This window comes from Pan troglodytes, chromosome X (genome assembly GCF_028858775.2).
Source record: "Pan troglodytes isolate AG18354 chromosome X, NHGRI_mPanTro3-v2.0_pri, whole genome shotgun sequence".
Classification (NCBI taxonomy): Eukaryota; Metazoa; Chordata; class Mammalia; order Primates; family Hominidae; genus Pan; species Pan troglodytes.
Window position 1 is genome coordinate 44,165,457 of NC_072421.2, and position 22,988 is coordinate 44,188,444.

General features: G+C 43.7%; 1 protein-coding gene across 1 annotated transcript in view; it reads left to right on the plus strand.

Moving 5' to 3' along the window:
- The window catches only part of MAOA (monoamine oxidase A), a 92,053-nt gene that overhangs the window by 57,895 nt on the left and 11,170 nt on the right, over positions 1-22,988 (plus strand). The window contains exons 5-9 of the mRNA XM_016943709.3: positions 48-139; positions 15,460-15,601; positions 18,517-18,666; positions 18,970-19,129; positions 19,981-20,077. Coding sequence (XP_016799198.1) covers positions 48-139; positions 15,460-15,601; positions 18,517-18,666; positions 18,970-19,129; positions 19,981-20,077 — 641 coding nt within the window. The remainder of the gene's footprint in view (positions 1-47; positions 140-15,459; positions 15,602-18,516; positions 18,667-18,969; positions 19,130-19,980; positions 20,078-22,988) is intronic.

Below are 22,988 nucleotides of genomic sequence, written 5' to 3' on the forward strand. Positions count from 1 at the left end.
GGTGGCAGTTACCATCAAACCTGAGAGGGGACTTCCTTTCTCTACAGATTCCAAATGATGCACCCTGGGAGGCTCAACATGCTGACGAATGGGACAAAATGACCATGAAAGAGCTCATTGACAAAATCTGCTGGACAAAGTAAGTAGACTTGACCATTCAAAATTTACTTTTTATCTTCCCTTCTCGTCTTTTATATCTTGCCTTGAACTGCAGTGCTTTTCTTAACAACTTACAGAAAAAAAGAGGAAACCTAGTAATCTTTCAGTCAATAGCAATGTTGAGGGCACCTCAAAGTAGGTTAGAACAGAAAATGAATCTAAAAATTAAGAAAAGTGGGTGAATGAAGTAGAACTTCTTTTAATGAAAGCATTGTGTGATCTGCAATAAAATCAATAATTGTGTTTTCATATTATTGAAAGGTTGCCTACAAAAGCAGTTTGAAAAGATATTTTTTTAAAATGTGGTACGTTTACACCATGGAATACTATGCAGCCATAAAAAAGAATGAAATCATGTCCTTTTCAGGGACATGGATGAAGCTGGAAGCCATCATTCTCAGCAAACTAACACAGGAACAGAAAACCAAACATCGCATGTTCTCACTCATAAGTGGGAATTGAACATTAAGAAGACATGGATGCAGGGAGGGGAACAACACACACTGGAGCCTGTCAGGTGGTGGGAGGAGGGAGAGCATCATGATAAATAACTAATGCATGTGGGTCTTAATACCTAGGTGATGGGTTGATGGATGCAGCAAACCACCATGGCACATGTTTACCTATCTAATAAACCTGCACATGTACCCCGGAACTTAAAATAAAATAAAATGGTAATCCCATATAGATGTAGAATACTAGGAAATGAGAGGAAAGCTAGTCTGTAGTAATAAAAATGTTCAATTAGACCATGTGTTATTAGTTTATGTGGGGCTTACTATGTGAAGGCACCATACCAGGCACTGAGGAATGGGGGTGAACTTCTTAGGAATAGCCCCTACCCTCATGGAGTTTATGTTTTTCTAGCAGGCAAGACTGACCTTGAACACAATTACATAATGCTAGGAGAGTTCCTGTAACAGGCAGAACCTTACATGGTCTGAGGGTAAAGGAAGCATTCTTTGATGAAGAAATCTTTAACCTGAAACTAAGGAGTTAGTGCATTAACTAAGAATGAGCCATCGGGGCAGGGGGGAGTCAGAAAAGGTGAACAGTGTAGGGCGATGGTATCTTCCAGGAATGACACACAGGGACAGGAGAGAGAAAGGAAGAGTGGATGAAGTTGGGGGGATAGTATCTGCCAGGAATAAGCCATGGGGCAGGAGAAAGACAGGAAGGGTGGATGGTGTGGTAGAAATGGTACCTTCCAGGAGTAACCCATAGGGTTGATAGTAGTGGGGCAGATGGTATGATCTAAGAATGACACACAGTGTCAAAGGGAGAGAGGGAAGGTTGGACAGTGGTGGTGGGAGGAGGGAATGATATCTTCCAAAAATTACCCACAAGGGCAAGAAGGCAGAAAGGGATAATGGAGAAAGATGGGTGGTGTTTTAGGAAAGACCCACAGAAACAAGGCGAGATGGGGACTGGAAGGGTGGATGGCATTGGGGGATTTTGTCTTCTAGGAATGAGCCACAGGGATTAGGGGGAGATAGGAAGGACTGATGGGGTAGGAAGATAGTATGTTCCAGGTATGATCCACAGGTTCAGAGGGGAGACAAGTATAGTGGATGGTGTTTGCCATGGATGAACCACCAGGATAGTGGAGGAGACAGAAAAGGTTGATGGTGTGGTGGGATGGTATCTTTTATGAATGACCCAAAGGGGCAAAGGGAAGACAGGAAAGATGGATGTTGCGGGGATATCATCCACCAACAACCCAGAGGTGTAGTGGGGAGACAGGAGGTGTAGATGGTATCACCAGGATATGTCTTCCAGAAATGAGCCACAAAGGCAGGGATGAGATAGGAAGAGTGAATGGTGTGGCCTGGTTGCATCTTCCAGGAATGCCCCCACAGTGTTAGGGAGTGGGGAACAAGAATGGATCCCTGTGGGGGTATGGTATCTTCTAGGAATAGCCCACAGAGTCAAGGGGAAACAGGCAACATTAGGTAGTGTGTGTGTGTGGTGGGGAAATGGGGCGGGGGTGGGGTGGGGAGAATGAAATTTTCCAGCTATTTCTCTCTGGGGAGAGAAAGGGAAGGTTGGTTTGTGTGGATGGAGATGGTATCTTCTAGGAATTACCCAAACCAGAAGGGTGGATGTCTTAGGGGAAGGGGAATTTTCCAGCAATGACCCAGAGGGATGGTGGGGAGACAGGAAACATAGATGGTGAGGCAAGATGATGTATTCCAGAAATGACCCACAGGGCAAGGGGTAGATACAAAGGTGGATGGGGTGAGGGAGATGGTCTCTTCCAGTTATGACCCACAAGGGTAGAGGGGACACAGGTGGTGTAGATCATTTGGCAAAATGGAATTTTCCAGGAATGGTCCACAGGGAAGAGGGTACATAGGAAGGTTTGGTGGTGTGGCAGGATGGTATCTTCCAGGAATGAGCCACACTGGCAGTGGTAGGGGGGAGAAAGGAAGGGTGGATGGTGAGGGGTCACGGTTTCTTCCAAGAATGACTCATAGGATTGTACAGGAATGACCCAGAGGAGTAGCGCAGAGAGAGGAAACATGACTGGTGTGGCAGGATATACCTTCCAGGAATGGTCCACAGGAGCTAGGGGATGCAGGGAAGATGGGCTTGTTTGCAGGCATGGTTCTTCCTGGAGTAACCCAAAGGGTCAGGGGTGAGACAGCAAGGGTGGATATTGGGCCGCGGATAACTTCCAGCAATGACCAAAAGAGATGGGAGGAGACAGGAAGTGTGGAAGGTGGCCAGGATGGTATTTCCAGGAATGACCCTCAAGAGTTGGGAGAGACAAGTAGGATAGATGATTTGATGGAGTGGTATCTTCCAGGAATGAACCAAAGGGGCAGAAGAAAACATGGTACATTGTGTTTACAGAGATGGAATCTTCCAGGAATGAGTTACCCTGGTGGTGTTTTCGGGGACACGGAAAGGGTGGGGATAGTATCTTCCAGGATGACCCACAAGGCCAAGGGGGGAGACAGGACAGGGTGGATAGTGTGTTTGTAGGGGGAGGGCATGTTACTTCTCAGGGATGTGACACAGGCACTGTGGGGACACAGAGAAGGGTAGATGTTTTGTGGAGGAGGTGGTCTCATCCAGAAATGACCCAGAGGGTTTAGAAAGGTGTAGCAGGATGGTATCTTCCAGGAATGAGCCACACGGTTGGTGGCAGGGGAAGATGGGTGGTATAGAGAGATGGTATCTTCCAGGAATGACCCACAAGGGCAAGGGGGTGACCTGAAGGGTAAAGGTTGTGAAAGGGGATATCTTCCAGTAATCACCCAAAGGGGTAGGGGGAGATAGGAAGAAAAGATAGTGAGGCAGGACGATATTTTCTAAGAATGGTCTTCAGAATGTGTGGGGTTAAGTAAACAGGAAAGGTGGATGGTGTAGGAAGATAGTATCTTCCAGGAATGAGCCACCGAAGTTGGGGTGAGACAGGTAGGTGGATGGTTTCGTGGAATGGTATTTTCCAGGAATGAGCCACAGGGCAGGGGGTAGATATAAAGGATGGATGGTATGGAGGAGATGGTATCTTCCAGGAATGAACTACAAAATTGAGGAAGGAGGGGAATTATGGATGAGCTAGGTGGATGGGATCTGCCAGGATGGCCCACAGAGCCAAAAGAAAGACAAGGCAGAGTGGATAATGTAGGGGAAATAGTATCTTCCAGGAATATCACACAGGCAATGCAGGGAGGCAGGAAAGGGTAGATGTTTTGGTGAGGGAGTGGTATCATCCCCAAATGACCCAGAGTGGTAGATGGGAGATAGGATAGTTGAATGACAGGATAGTATCTTCCAGGAATGAGCCACGGTGACAGTGGTGGGGGTGGGAGACAGGAAGGGTGTATGTGGATGGTATCTTCCACGAATGACCCACAGAAGTCAGGGAAATAAGTTTAGGCAAATGGTATCTCCTAGGAATGTGCCAAAAGGGTAGTGGTGGGGGGAGATGGGAATGGTGGATATTGTGGAAGTGATATCATACAGGAATGAGCCAGAGGGGGTAGTGAGGAGTCAGGAATCATGAATGGTGTGGCAGGATATATTTTCAAGGAATGACCCACATGGGCTAAGGGGACACAGGGAATGTTGGCCTGACTGGGGACATGGTATCTTCCTGGAGTGACTCAAAGGGTTGGGGGGAGATAAGAAGGGTGGATGTTGTGGGGAATACATTCCAACAATGACACAGAAGGATGGGGCGAGACACAAAGTGGTTAAGGTGAGGCAGGATGGTATTTTCCAGGTATGACCCACAAGGTTGGGAGAGTAAGAAAGATGAGCGATGGTGGGGGGAAATGGTATCTTCCAGGATAACCCTCAGGGGTAAGGGTAAACAGGACAGGGTGGATAGTGTTGAAGGGGTTATATATTTCGGGACTGTGACTAAGTCTCTGGGGGGAAACAGGGAAGGGTAGATGTTTTGCGAGGGAGTGATACAAAAATGACCCAGAGGAATAGTAGGGAAATAGGACAGTTGCATGGCGTGTCAGGATGGTATCTTCCAGAAATGAGCCACACTGGTGGTGGTGGAAAGAGACAAGAAAGGTGGATGTTATCCTTCAAGATGATATCATTCAAGAATTACCCAGAGGAATAGGGGAGAGACAGGAAGCCTGACTGGTGTGGCAGGGTATATTTTCTGGGAATGAGCCCCAGGTGTGGGAGAAGACAGTCAGGGTAGATGGTTTGGTGGAATGAAATCTTCCAGGAATGAACCACAGGGTCATGGGGGAAAATTGAAGGGTAGACATTGTGGATGGAGATATCTTCCAGCAATGACCCAGAGGGATGGGGAAGACAGGAAATGATAATGGTGCAGCAGGATGGTATCCTCCAGGATTGAGCCACACTGGTGGGGCTGTGGGGGTCATGGTATCTTCCATGAATGACCCACTGGGGTCGAGGGAAGACTGGTAGGGTAGATGGTTTGGCGGAATGTTATTTTACAGGAATGACCCACAGGGCAGAAGGTAGACAGGAAAGATGGATACAGTAGAAGAGACGGTATGTTCCAGTAATGAGCTATAGAATTCGGGGAGGGGGAGAATGATGGATGAGGTAGGGAGATGGTATCTTCCAGGATGACCCACAGAGCCAAGAGGGAGACAAGGCAGACTGGATAATATAAGGGGTATAGTATCTTTCAGGAGTGTGAACCAAGCACTGCAAGGAGGCAGGGAAGGGTAGATGTTTTAGGAAGAAGGTGGTATCATCCCAAAATAACCAAGAGGATAACAGGAAAATAGAATGGTTAGATGGTGTGGCAGGATGGTATCTTCCAGAAATGAGCCAAATGACAGTGGTGGGGGTGGCAGAAGGTATGGGTGGATGGTATCTTCCAAGAATGATTCACAGAGGCAGGGGGAGACAGGGTACATTGGGTTTAGAGAGATGGTGTCTTCCAGGAATGAGACACCTGGGTAGTAGTGGGGGAGAGAGGGTACATTGGGTTTAGAGAGATGGTGTCTTCCAGGAATGAGACACCTGGGTAGTAGTGGGGGAAAACAGGAAGGGTTGAAGTGTGGGGGGATGATATCATCCTGGAATGAGCCAGAGGATTAGTGTTGGGGGGGTTATATCAGGAATGTGACAAAGGCTCTGCGGGGAAACAGGGAAGCCTAGATGTTTTAGGGACGGTGTGGTATCACCCCGAAATGATCAGAGGGGTAGTGGGGAGATACAACGGTTGCAAGGCATGGCAGGATGGTATCTTCCAGGAATGAGCCACACTATGGGTGGTGGGGGAGACCATCAGGGGGCTGTTGGCTGGCATGGTATCATTGTGGAATGATCCAGAGGGACAGGGCAGAGAGAGAAAGCATGAATGGTGTGGCAGGATATATTTTCCAGGAATGAGTCACAGGGGCAGTAGGGAAATATGAAGAGTAGATGGTGGGGTGGGATGGTACCACCCAGGAATGGTCCAGAGGAGCTAGGGGATGCGAGAACATTGGCTTGTTGGCAGGCATGGTTTTTCCTGTAGTGACCCAAAGGGTTGGGAGTGGTGGGGGAGATAACTTCCATCCACGACCCAGAGGAGAGGGAGTAGACAGGAAGTGTGGAAGATGACCACGATGGTATCTTCCAGGGATGACCCAAAGGGGCAGAGGGACACAGGGTGGATTGTGTTTTCAGAGATGGTGTCTTCTAGGAATGAGCCACCCTGGTGGTGCCTGGGGGGACACAGGAAGAGGTATGTGGAGATGGCATCTTCCTGGATGACCCAAAGGGGAAAGGGGGAGACAAGGCAAGGTGGAAGTGTTGGGGGAGGTGTGACAGTATCTTTCAGGAATGTGGTATAGTCACTGTGGGGAAACAGGGAAGGGTAGATGTGGTTATATCATCTCGAAATGACCCAGAGGGGTAGGGGGAAATAGGAAGGTTGCATGGTGTGGCAAGATGGTATCTTCCAGGAATGAGGCACACTGGCAGTAGTGGGGGTGGAGACAGGATGGAAGGTGGATGTGGATGGTATTTTCCTGGAGTGACCCGCAGGGGCAGTAGGTAACAGAGGATTGGGTTTAGAGAGATGGTATCTTCCAGCAATCTGCCACAAGGGTGGTTAGAGGTCCGGGGGATACCGGAAGGGTGGATGGTGTGGCAGGATGGTATCTTCCAGGAATAAACCCTGGCAGGTGGGTGTTTTGGGGGAATTGTGTCTTCCAGGAATGGACCACAGGGGTAGATGGGAGACAGGTAGGGTATGACAGAATGATATTTTCCAGGCATGACCCACAGGGCAGGGGATAGAGAAGAAGGATGAATGTTGCATTGGAGATGGTATCTTCCAGGAATGAACTACGGAATTGGGGAAGCGGGGGAATGATGGATGAGGTAGGGGAATGGGATCTTCCAGGATGGCTCAGAGATCCCAGAGGGAGTCAAGGCAGGGTAAATAATGTAAGAGGGGATAGTATCTTTCAGGAATATGACACAGGCACTATAGGGTAGACATTTTGGGGAGGAGGCGGTATCATCCTGAAATGACCCGGAGGGGTAGTGGGGAAACAGGAAGGTTGGATTGTGTGGCAGGATGGTATCTTCCAGGAATGAACCACACTGGTGGTGCTTCGACGGGGACACAGGACCGGGGATGTTATCTAACAAAATGACTGACAGGGAAGAGTAGATAGTTCTGTGTAGGGGTATAGTATCTTTCAGGAACGTGACACAGGCACTGTGGGGAGACAGGGAAGGGTAGATGTCTTAGGGAGTGGGTGGTATCATCCAGATATGACTCAGGAGTAGGGGGGAAATAGAAAGGTTGGATGGTGTGGCAATATGGTATCTTCCAGGAATGAACCACACAGGTGGTGACTGGGGGAGGCAGGAAAGGTGGGTGGTGTTGGGGGATGGTGTCTTCTAGGAATGACCTACAGGAGAAGGGAGACAGGGTGGATTGGCTTTGGAGAGGGCCACAGGTGCAGTGGCTGGGGAGACAAGAAGGGCAGATGGTGTGGAAGGATGGTATCTTCCAGAAACAACCCACAGGGATACAGGGAGACAGGGGTTTAGAGAGATGGTATCTTCCAGGAATGAGCCACATGGGAAGTGGTAGGGAGAGACAGGAAGGATGGATGTTGTGGGGGGTGGTATTCGGGAATGACATAGCTGGGAATGGGGGAAACAGGAAACAGGAATGCTGTAGCAAGATACATCTTCCAGGAATGAGCCACGAGGGCTTGAGGGGAGACATTATGATTGGATAGTGTTGGTACATGGTATATTCAAGGAATTAGCCATAGGTTTAGAGGGGAGACAGCAAGAGTAGATGGTGTGGAGGGGATGATATCTGCCTCTAATGGCCCACAGGTGCACGGGGGAGATAGGGGAGATTAGATAGTGTTGGGGGAATTATATCTTCCGGGAATGTGACACAGGCTCTGGAAGAGATGGTGAAGGTGGAATTTGGTTGTGGGGTGGGGGAGGGGGGAGGTAATGATATCCCCAAATCACCCATAGTATTAGGGTGGCAATAGGAAGATTGGATGGTGTAGGCAGATGGTATCTACTAGGAATGACTTTCAGAGTCAGTGGGGACATGTGAAGATAGAAAATGTGTTTGCAGGGATACTGTCTTCTAGGAATGAGACATAACTGCTGAGGGGAGGCAGGGAAGGGTGTATGTTTTCGGGGCAATGGTACCATCCAGAAATGAACCAGAGGAGTAGGGGATAGACAGGAAGAGTCAATGGTGTGTGGCAGGATGCTACCTTCCAGAAATGACCCACAGGTACGTGGGGAGATAGGAAAGTTTGGATGATGTGGGGAGAATGGTATCTTTCAAGAATGACTCAAAGTTCTCAGGGGAATGGGGAGACAGGGACGGGTAGATGATGTACAGTGATGGAATCTTCTAGGCATAGAGGACAGGGACAAGCTTTTGTGAAGGCCTTGAGGTGAGAAGGATATTGGCATGTTTGAGCAATTGAGTGGACAGTGTAGCTGGACCATAGTGATGACAAGAGCAAGTGGTATAAGGGGAGTTTGGAGGACTGGTCTAGAGGCTGATAGTGCAGGATCTATTGGCCACATTGAATATTTGTCCTTTCTCCACTGAAGATCATTGAAGGGTTTTAAGCAGAGGGTTTTTTGAGTTTGGCACTTTTAAAAGCCCTCATTGGCTATAGTGTGGAGGATACAAGAGGAGATGCAAGATGACCAAGTAGGAGCCACCACTGCTATAGCCTGGACATATTGGTAGCCTGGACTAGGGCTGTGGCAATGAAGATGGAGAGGAGAGGATGAGTATTGAAAGAAGCTTATTGATGCTTAGAGAGAACCTGGATGAGCATACTTGGAGCTAACTCATAATTTCTTTTTTTTTAAATTATACTTTAAGTTCTGGGGTACATGTGTACAACGTGCAGGTTTGTTACATAGGTATCCATGTGCCATGTTGGTTTGCTACACCCATCAACTCGTCATTTACATTAGGCATTTCTCCTAATGCTATCCCTCCCTGAGCCCCCCATCCCCTGACAGGCCCTGGTGCGTGATGTTCCCCTCCCTGTGTCCATGTGTTCTCGTTGTTCAACTCTCACTTATGAGTGAGAACATGCGGTGTTTGGTTTTCTCTTCTTGTGTTACTTTGCTGAGAATGATGGTTTCCAGTTTCATCCATGTCCCTGCAAAGGACATGAACTCATCCTTTTTTATGGCTGCATAGTATTCCATGGTGTATATGTGCCACATTTTCTTCATCCAGTCTATCATTGATGGGCATTTGGGTTGGTTCCAAGACTTTGCTATTGTTAAGAGTGCTGCAATAAACATATGTGTGCATGTGTCTTTATAGTAGAATGATTTATAATTCTTTGGGTATATACCCAGTAATGGGATTACTGTGTCAAATGGTATTTCTAGTTCCAGATCCTTGAGGAATCACCATACTGTCTTCCATAATGGTTGAACTAATTGACACTCCCACCAACATTGTAAAAGCGTTCCTATTTCTCCACATCCTCTCCAGCATCTGTTGTTTCCTGACTTTTTAATGGTTGCCATTCTAACTGTCATGAGATGGTATCTCATTGTGGTTTTGATTTGCATTTCTCTAATGACCAGTGATGATGAACATTTTTTCATAAGTTTTTTGGCTGCATAAATGTCTTCTTTTGAGAAGTGTCTGTTCATATCCTTTGCCCATTTTTTGATAGGGTTGTTTCTTTCTTGTAAATTTGTTTAGGTTCTTTGTAGATTCTGGATATTAGCCCTTTGTCAGATGGGTAGATTACAAAAATTTTCTCCCATTCTGTAGGCTGCCTGTTAATTCTGATAATAATTTATTTTGCTGTGCCAAAGCTCTTTAGTTTAATTAGATCCCATTTGTCTGTTTTGGCTTTTGTTGCTATTGCTTTTGGTGTTTTAGTTATGAAGTCTTTGTCCATCCCTATGTCCTGAATGGTATTGCCTAGGTTTTCTTCTAGGGTTTTTATGGTTTTAAGTTATACGTTTAAATCTTTAATCCATCTTGAGTTAATTTTTGTATAAAGTGTAAGGAAGGGATCCAATTTCAGCTTTCTGCATATGGCTAGCCAGTTTTCCCAGCACTATTTATTAAATAGGGAATCCTTTCCCTGTTGCTTGTGTTTGTCAGTTTGTCAAAGATCAAATGGTTGTAGATGTGTGGTGTTATTTCTGAGGCCTCTGTTCTGTTCCATTGGTCTATATATGTCTGTTTTGGTACCAGTACCATGCTGTTTTGGTTACTGTAACCTTGTAGTATAGTTTGAAGTCAGGTAACATGATGCCTCCAGCTTTGTTCTTTTTGCTTAGGATTGTCTTGGCTATGCGGGCTCTTTTTTTGGTTCCATATGAAGTTTAAAGTAGTTTTTTCCAATTCTGTGAAGAAAGTCAGTGGTAGCTTGATGGGGATAGCACTGAATCTATAAATTACTTTGGGCAGTATGGCCATTTTCGTGATATTGATTCTTCCTATCCATGAGCATGGAATGTTCTTCCATTTGTTTGTGCCCTCTTTTATTGCGTTGAGAAGTGGTTTGTAGTTCTCCTTAAAGAGGTCCTTCACATCCCTTGTAAATTGGATTCCTAGGTATGTTATTCTCTTTGTAGCAATTGTGAATAGGAGTTCACTCATGATTTGGCTCTCTGTCTGTTATTGGTGTATAGGAATGCTTGTGATTTTTGCACATTGATTTTGTATCCTGAGACTTTGCTGAAGTTGCTTATCAGCTTAAGGAGATTTTGGGCTGAGACGATGGGGCTTTCTAAATATATAATCATGTCATCTGCAAACAGAGACAGTTTGACTTCCTCTCTTCCTAATTGAATACCCTTTATTTCTTTCTCTTGTGTGATTGCCCTGGTCAGAACTTCCAATACTATGTTGAATAGGAGTGGTGAGAGAGGGCATCCTTGTGCCAGTTTTCAAAGGGAATGCTTCCAGTTTTTGCTCATTCAGTATGATATTGGCTGTGGGTTTGTCATAAATAGTTCTTATTATTTTGAGATATGTTCCATCAATACCTAGTTTATGGAGAGTTTTTAGCATGAAGGGCTGTTGAATTTTGTCCAAGGCCTTTTCTGCATCTATTGAGATAATCTTGTGGTTTTTGTCATTGGTTCTGTTTATGTGATGGATTACGTTTATTGATTTGTATATGTTGAACCAGCCTTGCATCCCAGGGAGGAAGCTGACTTGATCTTGGTGGATACGCTTTTTGATGTGCTGCTGGATTTGGTTTGCTAGTATTTTATTGAGGATTTTTGCATCAATGTTCATCAGGGATATTGGCCTGAAATTCTCTTTTTTTGTTGTGTCTCTGCCAGGTTTTGGTATCAGGATGATGCTGGCCTCATAAAATGAGTTAGGGAGGATCCCCTCTTTTTCTATTGATTGGAATAGTTTCAGAAGGAGTGGTACCAGCTCCCCCTTGTACCTCTGGTAGAATTTGGCTGTGAATCCGTCTGGTCCTAGACTTTTTTTGGTTGGTAGGCTATTAATTACTGCCTCAATTTCAGAACCTGTTATTGGTCTATTCAGAGATTCAACTTCTTCCTGGTTTAGTCTTGGGAGGGTGTATGTGTCCAGGAATTTATCCATTTCTTCTAGATTTTGTAGTTTATTTGCATAGAGGTGTTTATAGTATTCTCTGTTGGTAGTTTGTATTTCTATGGGATTGGTGATGATATCCCCTTTTTCTTTTTTTATTGTGTATATTTGATTCTTCTCTCTTTTCTTTATTAGTCTTGCTAGTGGTCTATTTTGTTGATCTTTTCAAAAAACCAGCTCCTGGATTCATTGATATTTTTGGAGGGTTTTTTGTGTCTGTATCTCCTTCAGTTCTGCTCTGATCTTAGTTATTTCTTGTCTTCTGCTAGCTTTTGAATTTGTTTGCTCTTGCTTCTCTAGTTCTTTTAATTGTGATATTAGGGTGTCAGTTTTAGATCTTCCCTGCTTTCTCTTTTGGGCATTTAGTGCTATAAATTTTCTTCTACACACTGCTTTAAATGTGTCCCAGAGATTCTGGTACGTTGTGTCTTTGTTCTCATTCGTTTCAAAGAACATCTTTATTTCTGTCTTCATTTTGTTAATTACTCAGTAGTCATTCAAGAGCAGGTTGTTCAGTTTCCATGTAGTTGTGCGGTTTTGAGTGAGTTTCTTCATCCTGAGTTCTAATTTGATTGCACTGTGGTCTGACAGACAGTTTGTTGTGATTTCTGTACTTTTATATTTGCTGAGGAGTGTTTTACTTCCAATTATGTGGTCATTTTAGAGTAAGTGTGATGTGGTACTGAGAAGAATGTATACTCTCTTGATTTGGGGTGGAGAGTTCTGTAGATGTCTGTTAGGTCCACTTGGTCCAGAGCTGAATTCAAGTCCTGAATATCCCTGTTAATTTTTGTCTTGTTGATCTAATGCTGACAGTGGGGTATTAAAGTCTCCCACCGTTATTGTGTGGGAGTCTAAGTCTCTTTGTAGGTCTCTAAGAACTTGCTTTATGAACCTGGATGCTCCTGTATTGGGTGCATATGTATTTAGGATAGTTAGCTCTTCTCGTTGCATTGATCCCTTTACAGTTATGTAATGCCCTTCTTTGTCTCTTTTGACCTTTGTTCGTTTAAAGTCTGTTTTATCAGAGACTAAGATTACAACCCCTGCTTTTTTTTTTTTTTTGCTTTCCATCTGGTTGGTAAATATTCCTCCATCCCTTTATTTTGAGCCTATGTGTGTCTTTGCATGTGAGATGGGTCTTCCGAATACAGCACACCGATGGGTCTTGACCCTTTAGCCAGTTTGCCAGTCTGTGTCTTTTAATTGGGGCATTTAGCCCATTTGCATTTAAGGTTGATATTGTTATGTGTGAATTTGATCATATCATTTTGATGCTAGCTGGTTATTTTTCCCGCTAGTTGATGCAGTTTCTTCATAGCGTCAATGGTCTTTACAATTTGGCATGTTTTTGCAGTGGCTGGTATTGCTTGTCCTTTCCATGTTTAGTGCTTCCTTCAGGAGCTCTTGCAAGGCAGGCCTGGTGGTAACAAAATCTCTCAGCATTTGCTTGTCTATAAAGGATTTTATTTCTCCTTCATTTATGAAACTTAGTTTGGCTGGATATGAAATTCTGGGTTGAAAATTCTTTTCTTTAAGAATGTTGAATATTGGCCCCCACTCTCTTCTGGCTTGTAGGGTTTCTGCTGAGAGATCCGCTGTTAGTCTGATGGGTTTTCCTTTGTGGGTAACTCGACCTTTCTGTCTGGCTGCCCTTAACATTTTTATCCTTCATTTCAACCTTGGTGAATCTGACAATTATGTGTCTTGGGGTTGCTCTTTTCGAGGAATATCTTTGTGGTGTTCTCTGTATTTCCTGAATTTGAATGTTGGCCTGCCTTGCTAGGTTAGGGAAGTTCTCCTGGATAATATTCTGAAGAGTGTTTTCCAAGTTGGTTCCATTCTCCCTGTCAATTTCAGGTATACCAATCAAACATAGATTTGGTCTTTTCACATAGTCCCGTTTTTCTTGGAGGCTTTGTTTGTTTCTTTTCACTCTTTTTTCTCTAATCTTGTCTTCTCACTTTATGTCATTAAGTTGATCTTCAATCACTGATATCCTTTCCTCCACTTGATCGATTCAGCTGTTGAAACTTGTGTCTGCTTCACGAAGTTCTTGTGGTGCATTTTTCAGCTCCATCAGGTCATTTATGTTCTTCTCTACACTGGTTATTCTAGTTAGCAATTCGTCTAACCTTTTTTCAAGGTTCTTAGCTTCCTTGCATTGGGTTAGAACCTGCTCCTTTAGCTCAGAGTAGTTTGTTATTACCCACCTTCTGAAGCCTACTTCTGTCAATTCATCAAACTCATTCTCTGTTCAGTTTTGTTCCCGTGCTGGCGAGGAGTTGTGATCCTTTGGAAGAGAAGAGGCGTTCTGGTTTTTGGAATTTTTCAGCCTTTCTGCACTGGTTTCTCCCCACCTTTGTGGTTTTATCTACCTTTGGTCTTTGATGTTGTTGACCTATGGATGGGGTTTCTGTGTGGATGTCCTTTTTGTTGATGTTGATGCTATTCCTTTCTGCTTGTTAGTTTTCCTTCTAACAGGCCCCTCAGCTGCAAGTCTGTTGGAGTTTGCTAGAGGTCCACTCCAGATGCTGTTTGCTGGGGTATCACCAGCAGAGGCTACAGAACAGCAACTATTGCTGCCTGATCCTTCCTCTGGAAGCTTCGTCCCAGGGGGGCACCCACCAGATGCCAGCCAGAGCTCTCCTGTATGAGGTGTCTGTTGGCCCCTACTGGGAGGTGTCTCTCAGTCAGGCTACACGGGGGTCGGGGCCCACTTGAGGAGGCAGTCTGTCCGTTATCAGAGCTCAAACACTGTGCTGGGAGAACCACTGCTCTCTTCAGAGCTGTCAGGCAGGGACATTTAAGTCTGCTGAAGCTGCACCCCCGGCTGCCCCTTCCCCCAGGTGCTCTGGCCCAAGGAGATGGGGGTTTTATCTATAAGTCCCTGACTGGGACTGCTGCCTTTTGTTCAGAGATGCCCTGCCCACAGAGGTGGAATCTAGAGAGGCAGTAGGCCTTGCTGAGCTGTGGTGGGGTCCGCCCAGTTTGAACTTCCTGGTGGCTTTGTTTACACTGTGAGCATAAAACTACCTACTCAAGCCTCAGCAATGGCGGACGCCCCTCTCCACACCAAGCTCGAGCATTCCAGGTTGATCTCAGGCTGCTGTGCTAGCAGCGAGGATTTCAAGCCAATGGATATTAGCTTGCTGGGCTCCTTGGGTGTGGGACCCACTGAGCCAGGCACCGGAGGGAATCTCCTGATCTGCCAGTTGCGAAGACTGTGGGAAAAGCGCAGTATCTGCGCAAGAGTGTACCGTTCTTCCTGGGACAGTCTCTCACAGCTTCCCTTGGCTAGGAAAAGGAAATCCCCCAACCCCTTGCACTTCCCAGGTGAGGCGATGCCCTGCCCTGCTTTGGCTTGCCCTCCATGAGCTGCACCCACTGTCCAACCAGTCCCAATAAGATGAACCAGGTACCTCAGTTGGAAACACAGAAATCACCCACCTTCTGCGTGGATCTCCCTGGGAGCTGCAGACTGGAGCTGTTTCTGTTTGGCTGTCTTGCTGGACCCTTGGCTCCTTTTCAACTCATAATTTCTTAAGCAGGAGAAAATGTTAGTTTCTCCAAGAGTTAAAGAATGCATTCCTTCAGAAATTGAATCCTTGAGAGTTTTTTTTCAATTGCAACAGAAAAACTTTCTGAACACACTAAATAGTGTTGTAAAAACATGACATTCTCTGACTCCTGTACATATTGACACCTGACTTCCACTTTTGTTCTATGAACAGGACTGCTAGGCGGTTTGCTTATCTTTTTGTGAATATCAATGTGACCTCTGAGCCTCACGAAGTGTCTGCCCTGTGGTTCTTGTGGTATGTGAAGCAGTGCGGGGGCACCACTCGGATATTCTCTGTCACCAATGGCGGCCAGGTATGGTGTGTATGTGTCTGTTCTGAAACAAGAGCTTCATCTGTGATTTTGCTTTCTCCCAGGGCAGTGTCTTTAATAGTTGCTTCAGTATTTTGAAACATGAATAATTAGCAGCATGAAGTGATCTCAAAAGACTTTCTGAAAAAAAAATTTCTCATTTCCTTTTGTCACTCCTGAAAAGGAGTTCACAGATAAAGAATGTTTCCTTTTGAATTAATTAGGTTTTGAGAATTAAGTTCCTTCCTTTTGGTGGCAGGTAAAATTAGGCCGTTTATGTAGGAGAAGCTAAATTCCTAAAATAATTTCCAAAAAATTCTAGAAATTGTACAATTATTATACTTAAAATCATCTCTGTTCCAGACACAAGGTTTCTGTCCCATCTGTTTATCAGAGTGATTCTTTTATGTTAACTGTTACAGAAGGGAAGTGACTGTTCTTCCTTCTAATTCATGCAAGTGATTATGGCCACTCTTGCAATAGTAAATTCTGCCTTTTGTATTCTTATTTTTTGCTACCCACTTGAATTTGCCCAATTTCCATATCATTTCCTTTATTAATAAGTGAATTCATTTCGTTCATTGGCTGGACACATGGCGAAGCCAGAATCCTAATTCCCCAGACTCTGAGGTTCTCTGCTTCAACCCTTTCTGTTATCCAAAGAGAATGGGTATCTCTGTTCTATAAATGTTGTGCTTGGATGGTATGAGGTTTAATTAGTAGCAGTTTACTTCTAACTTAGGTTCTCTGAGTTCCCGAATTCTGAGTGCACAGTACAAGGTATAGAGTCTTTCTCTGCCAAGTGAATTATTCTTCTCCTGAGGAGATCACCGGAAATCCACAAGTTCTTGTGACACCAAGACTCATTGCCCATTTGACCCTTAGCCTTGACAAACGCAGGACAGTTGCATTTTTTAAATGTCTTTACCTACAGGCAGAGATGACAGATTACTCCTTTTAGCCAGTATTTTACTTTCTGAGGTATTTTGATTCACATTTGATATTTGTGTCCTTCATTCAGAGGAGCCAGGATACTTCTAGCCAAATTCTACATGACCTTTTAGAAAATATGGTTCAGATGATTAATCTCAAACCATGGTCACAATATTTTTATAAAGAACTTAGGCTTATCCTGTAATTTAATTCAACAAATACTAGACCTGGAGGGGTGGACAGTGAACAAGACAGAAACAGTTCATGGTCTTTCCACCGCATTAAAACTCAAAGTACCTCTTAGAAAACAGACCAGATTATAAGTTAAATGGTCTGGGTTTCTCGAGGAAAGACAAATCATGAATTTAGGTCTGAACCACTCTGGGAATTTTTTTTCCTTTTTTTAATTTAATTTTTAAGACAGAGTCTTGCTTTGTTGCCTAGGCTGGTCTAAAACTCCTGGGCTCAAGCAGTCCTTCCACCTCAGCCTCTCAAAGTGCTAGGATCACAGGCATGAGCCACCATGCCTAGCCAGGAATATTTTTTATAAAGAACTTTGGTGTTGTCATTAAAACAGTAGCCAGTTACAAAAGTGCAAAAATCACTGCGTGGCTGCTTATGCAGTTTTCTGGAGGAGTATGATTGAGGAATCTGTTAGGAATCTTCTGGCTGGGCGCGGTGGCTCACAGCTGTAATCCCAGCACTTTTGGAGGCCGAGGCGGGTGGATCACCTGAGGTCAGGAGTTTGAGACCAGCCTGGCTAACATGATGAAACCCCATTTCTGCTAAAAATACAAAAATTAGCCAGGTGTCATGGCACGCACCTGTAATCCCAGCTACTCGGGAGGCCAAGGCAAGAGAATCACTTGAACCCAGGAGGCGGGAGTTACAGTGAGCCAAGATCGCGCCATTGCACGCCAGCTTGGGCAATAAGAGTGAAACTCCGTCTCAAAAAAAAAAAAAAAGAATCTTCTATAATAGGCTAAAAATATCCTTCTGGTTCTTACCAAAAGCATTGTGTTAAGGACTTACCTTCTTAGATTAAGCTGGAAACATTTCCATGGTGATCGTAGCAGAAGGCAGAGGGTAGAGCACTTCTGGTCTTATAAGGGCCGCTCAAGAGAACTATTTAGCAATATCTAAAGGAGCAAGCAGATGCTTAGCCTTCACCCTCTGCCTCCGCCTTGAAGCTTCCAGATAGTTTTGCAAAAAGTTATTCAAGATCTGATATTCCTAATCTTTTTTTTTTTTTGAGACGGAGTCTAGCTCTGTTGCCCACGCTGGAGTGCAGTGGCACAATCTCGGCTCACTGCAACCTCCGCCTCCTGGGTTCAAGTGGTTCTCCTGCCTCAGCCTCCCGAATAGCTGGGATTACAGGCACGTGCCACCATGCCTGGCTAATTTTTGTAATTTTAGTACAGCCACCGCACCCGGCCCTTCTTCCCATTCTTAGAACATCATTTGGTGATGACTAGTAGGACTAGTAGGACATGACTATCCCTAAAAGCACCCTGTAACTTTGTCTATAATATGGCTCTATCTGCATCCTTACCTGCCTGGACAACCTCAGCCCAGAACTACAGGAATCAAAGGAAATTAGAAACTTCATCCTCTGGAATAAGCCCCGTGCCTGCCCCTTCTCAGGGCTCCCTCCACACCCTGCACTCTTTGGCATTTGAAGCCCACAGACTTGCTGATATTCCCACTTGGTCAGGGCAGCATTGGCATAGTGGAACATTTCTTCGGGTTCTGTGATTTTTATAAACTTGTAATGGCTTTTCTTTGCCAGAAGCTGTGCAGGGAATGATCATTGAATTGTCTTGGTCAACTCTGCCTCTGTCCTAATGAATTCTTCTGACAGTTAAGTGTGCAGACATTGGAGGCGTGGCCTGTGACTTTCTGGAGGTTTTCTAATCAGTAGCCAATAGGATTTTCCTTCCTTGGGCTTTCATAATGTTTCCTTTCTTACCTACCTCCTCCTGTAGGAACGGAAGTTTGTAGGTGGATCTGGTCAAGTGAGCGAACGGATAATGGACCTCCTTGGAGACCAAGTGAAGCTGAACCATCCTGTCACTCATGTTGACCAGTCAAGTGACAACATCATCATAGAGACACTGAACCATGAACATTATGAGGTAACTCAGTTTAGTCAAAAGGAGCATATAGTAAATAGGCCTTGTGTCTTTTGCAGCTTCTAACCAGATATAATTCAAGCAGTAGCATAATTAATGCTGACATGTTTCCGCCTCAGTCTTCCAAATTACCAGCCTTGGTTGACCTACCTTGATCTGTTTTGTTGCCTCACAGTTGCCTCATTTTCTCATTTTGTATGTTTTTACTGCTCAATGTTGTTTAGAAGTGATAAAGATGATTTTTCATGCCTGCCACAAAGACTGCAGCTCACATTTGAGGTAATATTTTGCTTGTGTGTGTTTTAGTGCAAATACGTAATTAATGCGATCCCTCCGACCTTGACTGCCAAGATTCACTTCAGACCAGAGCTTCCAGCAGAGAGAAACCAGTTAATTCAGCGTCTTCCAATGGGAGCTATCATTAAGTGCATGATGTATTACAAGGAGGCCTTCTGGAAGAAGAAGGGTAGGCTGCTATTATTCATGTTTAAACTGTATTATATGAAGAAATCACACTCTTTTAGGATTATTGAACAGAAGGTATTGAACAGAAACAAAGTATTTTCAAACTGGTAGAAAAAGGATTAGAAATCTTGGTCTGTCAATTTCCTCATATCCTTGGCCACACATAGTGACCCCAAGAGCACTTGTTGGCAATGGGAGGGAAGAAGGAGATCACATCAGTCATAAGGCCACCATTGCCCTGACTCCCGGCATCTGTCCTGCTTCTTACTTTTTATGAGCAGAGTGAGGTCAACAGGCACCATGGAAAGAGCACTGCATTGAAGTTACACATTCCAGGACTTCGCTTGCTTGCTAGCATCAGTCTGTAGGTGTAAAGTGGTGACAGTAATACCTACCACTAAGGTGTTGTGAGAATTAAATGAGGCAGGATCTTGGACTTAGAAAGCTGCCCAGATATGGTGGCTACTGTTGATAAGCATTCTGGTTATACTCATCGGATTCCCTCCTCCCACCTCTTCCCTGGATTGGGTCATTCCCTCCAATGCAGCCCTTCTCTTTCCTCATGTATGCTAGGAGCCAGGGTCATCTTACCATTTTTGTCATGCATTTGGCTGGTCATAAGCCCTTTATGTAAAGGTGCTGGAGATGGGTCATTTTCTGTCTGTGGGTTAATAGACATCCTTATATATTCAGTGTGTGTATTTAACAAGACATAACATGTAGGGTTGGGGCCAAGACCAAGAGTTTAAGTTTTGCCTTCCTCTTAAAAAATAGTTTATATATATTTATGTGTGTATGGGTGTCTCTGATGAGCTTGGTCTCGATCTCCCATTGATTTTTCTCCTGGTTAAGATTACTGTGGCTGCATGATCATTGAAGATGAAGATGCCCCAATTTCAATAACCTTGGATGACACCAAGCCAGATGGGTCACTGCCTGCCATCATGGGGTAGGTTAGAGCAGGCTGTTCTGCATTTTCCAAATTGTGTTGATGTATTGGTGTGGATGCTGTCAAAGTATATTACTTTAGAATTAAGTTCAAGCAATGATGAATAATGCTATCAAAATATATAATGTTTCCATGTGTTAAAATATTGCAGTAATGTTTCGTATGTAGCACAAGAATACTGGGAAACTTTGCTAAAATTGACACCATTTTGAACTTGTACCCATGTATGTCTTTGTCTCATACAAAGCTTACGTGTTGAGGATGGAGTGAAAAAAAGCAGCTAGACAGGCAGTATGGTAGCCACCCCTGCCTACAGGCAGAATGTCCACAGCCATTCTGAAATGAGAACTAACCGCTTTATTCTATAAAAACATTCTAAATGTGGGGTTTCTCGGTTTTATCCTTTTCTCCATTCCAGATATCTGCTACATAGCAAATGTTAGTTGTTACCCTGAGATATAAGACAGCTGACCAATTAGGAGGCCCAGTTCAGAATTGAGCCAGGCCTTGATTGGATGGCATGGCAGTTTTTCTGGTGGGTCACTCTAGTTATCCTTCACCAGTGGTGCTTCACTTAACCTCTAAAGTGTGCGGATGACCCAGGGCCTGGTTCTGTGTAGGGAAAATGAGAGCTTTTCCCCTCTCTTCTCATTCCGGCACATAGCTGTCCTACTCGATGGGGGCTGGGGAGTCCAGAGAAGGAAGTGGGGTCCCCACAAAGGAATTGCTAAGGAGTTCCACAGCCTCCCTTTTGCCTGCCTTTTGGCCTCCTCAAAAACTGTACAAATAAAAGGCGATTTATTCTACCACACTATAACAAAAGAACATAGCTTCAGTAGCAATCAAGTGACTTTTAGAGACCAGTGGTCTCCCCTTTACCCCTAGGAAATGCATAGCTCTTGCTTAGAGGGAAAGGTGAACTCATGCACATCATGTCATTGAAGGAAAATTACAAAGGCAAAAGGAGCAGACCCACATCCCAGGGAAGTTAGAAAGCAGGTTGTGCTGCTGGTTACTAACGAGACATTTTATAACCACTTCTATCATTGTAACATATAAGAACACCAGCCTCCCTGAGAAAGGCAGGTGCTTACAACATAATGACTGTTGGAATAACACATCCTCTTCATCTCTAACCCTATTGGGCAGAAAAGGATATAGGTTGTTTGGGTAGTTTGACATCATCTTCTAAATATGCCAGAGAAAAGCAGGAGGTTCAGGTACAGGTTTCAGGAGAATGTCGGTTAAGACAAATCCAACTATGAATGGAAGAGCATTGATGTTTTTCTTGCCCTGGGAGTTAGATATAGTGATAGTGATGTCTTCTGCTGTTTTGGGCTTTCTTTTTTTTTTTTTTTTTTTTTTTGGAAGTGGAACTCAATATTTTAATGATTTTACTTAAGATAAATAGTATAAAAGGAAAATGTTAAACGGTTGTGTTCTGTGGACAGTGGGGCTAAAACAAATATAAAATAATAATAATTGGTTGTAGAGGACCAAGTATAGAAGATGAGAGTTTCCTTGGAAACTGGAGAATAGCAAAATAATCTGTTTCTTAACTTGGCGATGTAGTGTTAAAAATTAAAGCTACCATTTATTGAGCATTGGTTGTGGGTGCAAGTTTTTATGTGTACAATGCTTTTGGGCTTTCTTCAGCTTTATTATTAACTAGGTTAGGGCTCAAATAACCTTCCAGGTGTTAATGGAGTTATTTAGGCAATTCTTAGAAAGCGATATTCTAATCTCTTTCATCTTGACGCTTGCCTGCACCCTGCTCTTTGCTGATGGCCACAGCCACGAAAACCTTGAAGATAGGGGTGGTAATTGCCCAGCACTGTGTTTGTAATAAACTTTTGGAAACTAGAAAGGACCTTGTACTTTAGAACTGTGAAATGTTTCCAACACAAAACCAGCATGTTTAATTTCCTCAATAAAACACCAAAGTAAGTTAAAGCTTATTTATCCATAGTTGGGATTAGATCAAAGAGATTATTTCATTCATGACTTGAGATTTGACAGAAATAACCAACACTAACTGCCCTTTGGGAAGGGAACTGTAAAAAGTATACAAGACAAGTTGACTAAAAATGTTTTCAGTTAAATCATTTAATCTTTTATCAGACATTGATGATTAAAAAAAACTATATACATCTAAACTTACTGATTCTTGCATAAACCCAGAATCTAACTAAAATAATTAATAACAAGCTATATCTAACTAAAATAATTAATAACAAGCTATAACTTGAGGTATTAAATCATGCAAAATTATGACTATATCCCATAAAGTTCAATAGTTCAGATTTCCTAAATAGTCCACAGCTTTCTCTGAAATACTATTCTCTACATTAACATACATCTTTGCTTCTCAGAGTGATCTCAAATAACAGCCCTAAAGGAACTGCCAATCCAATTTGAGGAACACTTTAATTTGTGGGTAGGGAGAGGAGGAAATATCTGTTTTTTGCACTGATCTACCTGTCCTTTTGGTCTTGAATAAAAGAAATACAAATTTAAAAATTTTTTAATGGAAAAATAATTTCATTGTCCTTTAGCTCATTTGGATTTTTGAAAGCTTTCTAATAATAGTATAACTAAGGACTTCATGTCACAATTCAATTCTTTTAAATATACATGCAGTTAGTAATATCAGTATAATAAATAGAATATATTTGATTAAAGGGGAGCAGGCAGGTTATAACTGAGTTTTATTGAGTTACTTTATTTGGGGACTATATTAGGTCAGTTTCCAGGGAAGCTGACTCAGAGCTGGAGATCTGGGTGCTGGAACTTTATTGGGAAGTGCTCTGGGGATGACTACCTATGGCAGAAGGATTATGCGGAACTTGAGCTCCAATGTTGTCCCAACAAAGGCCTCTGCCATTCCCTTGGAAGTTCTGGAGCTGGGTGG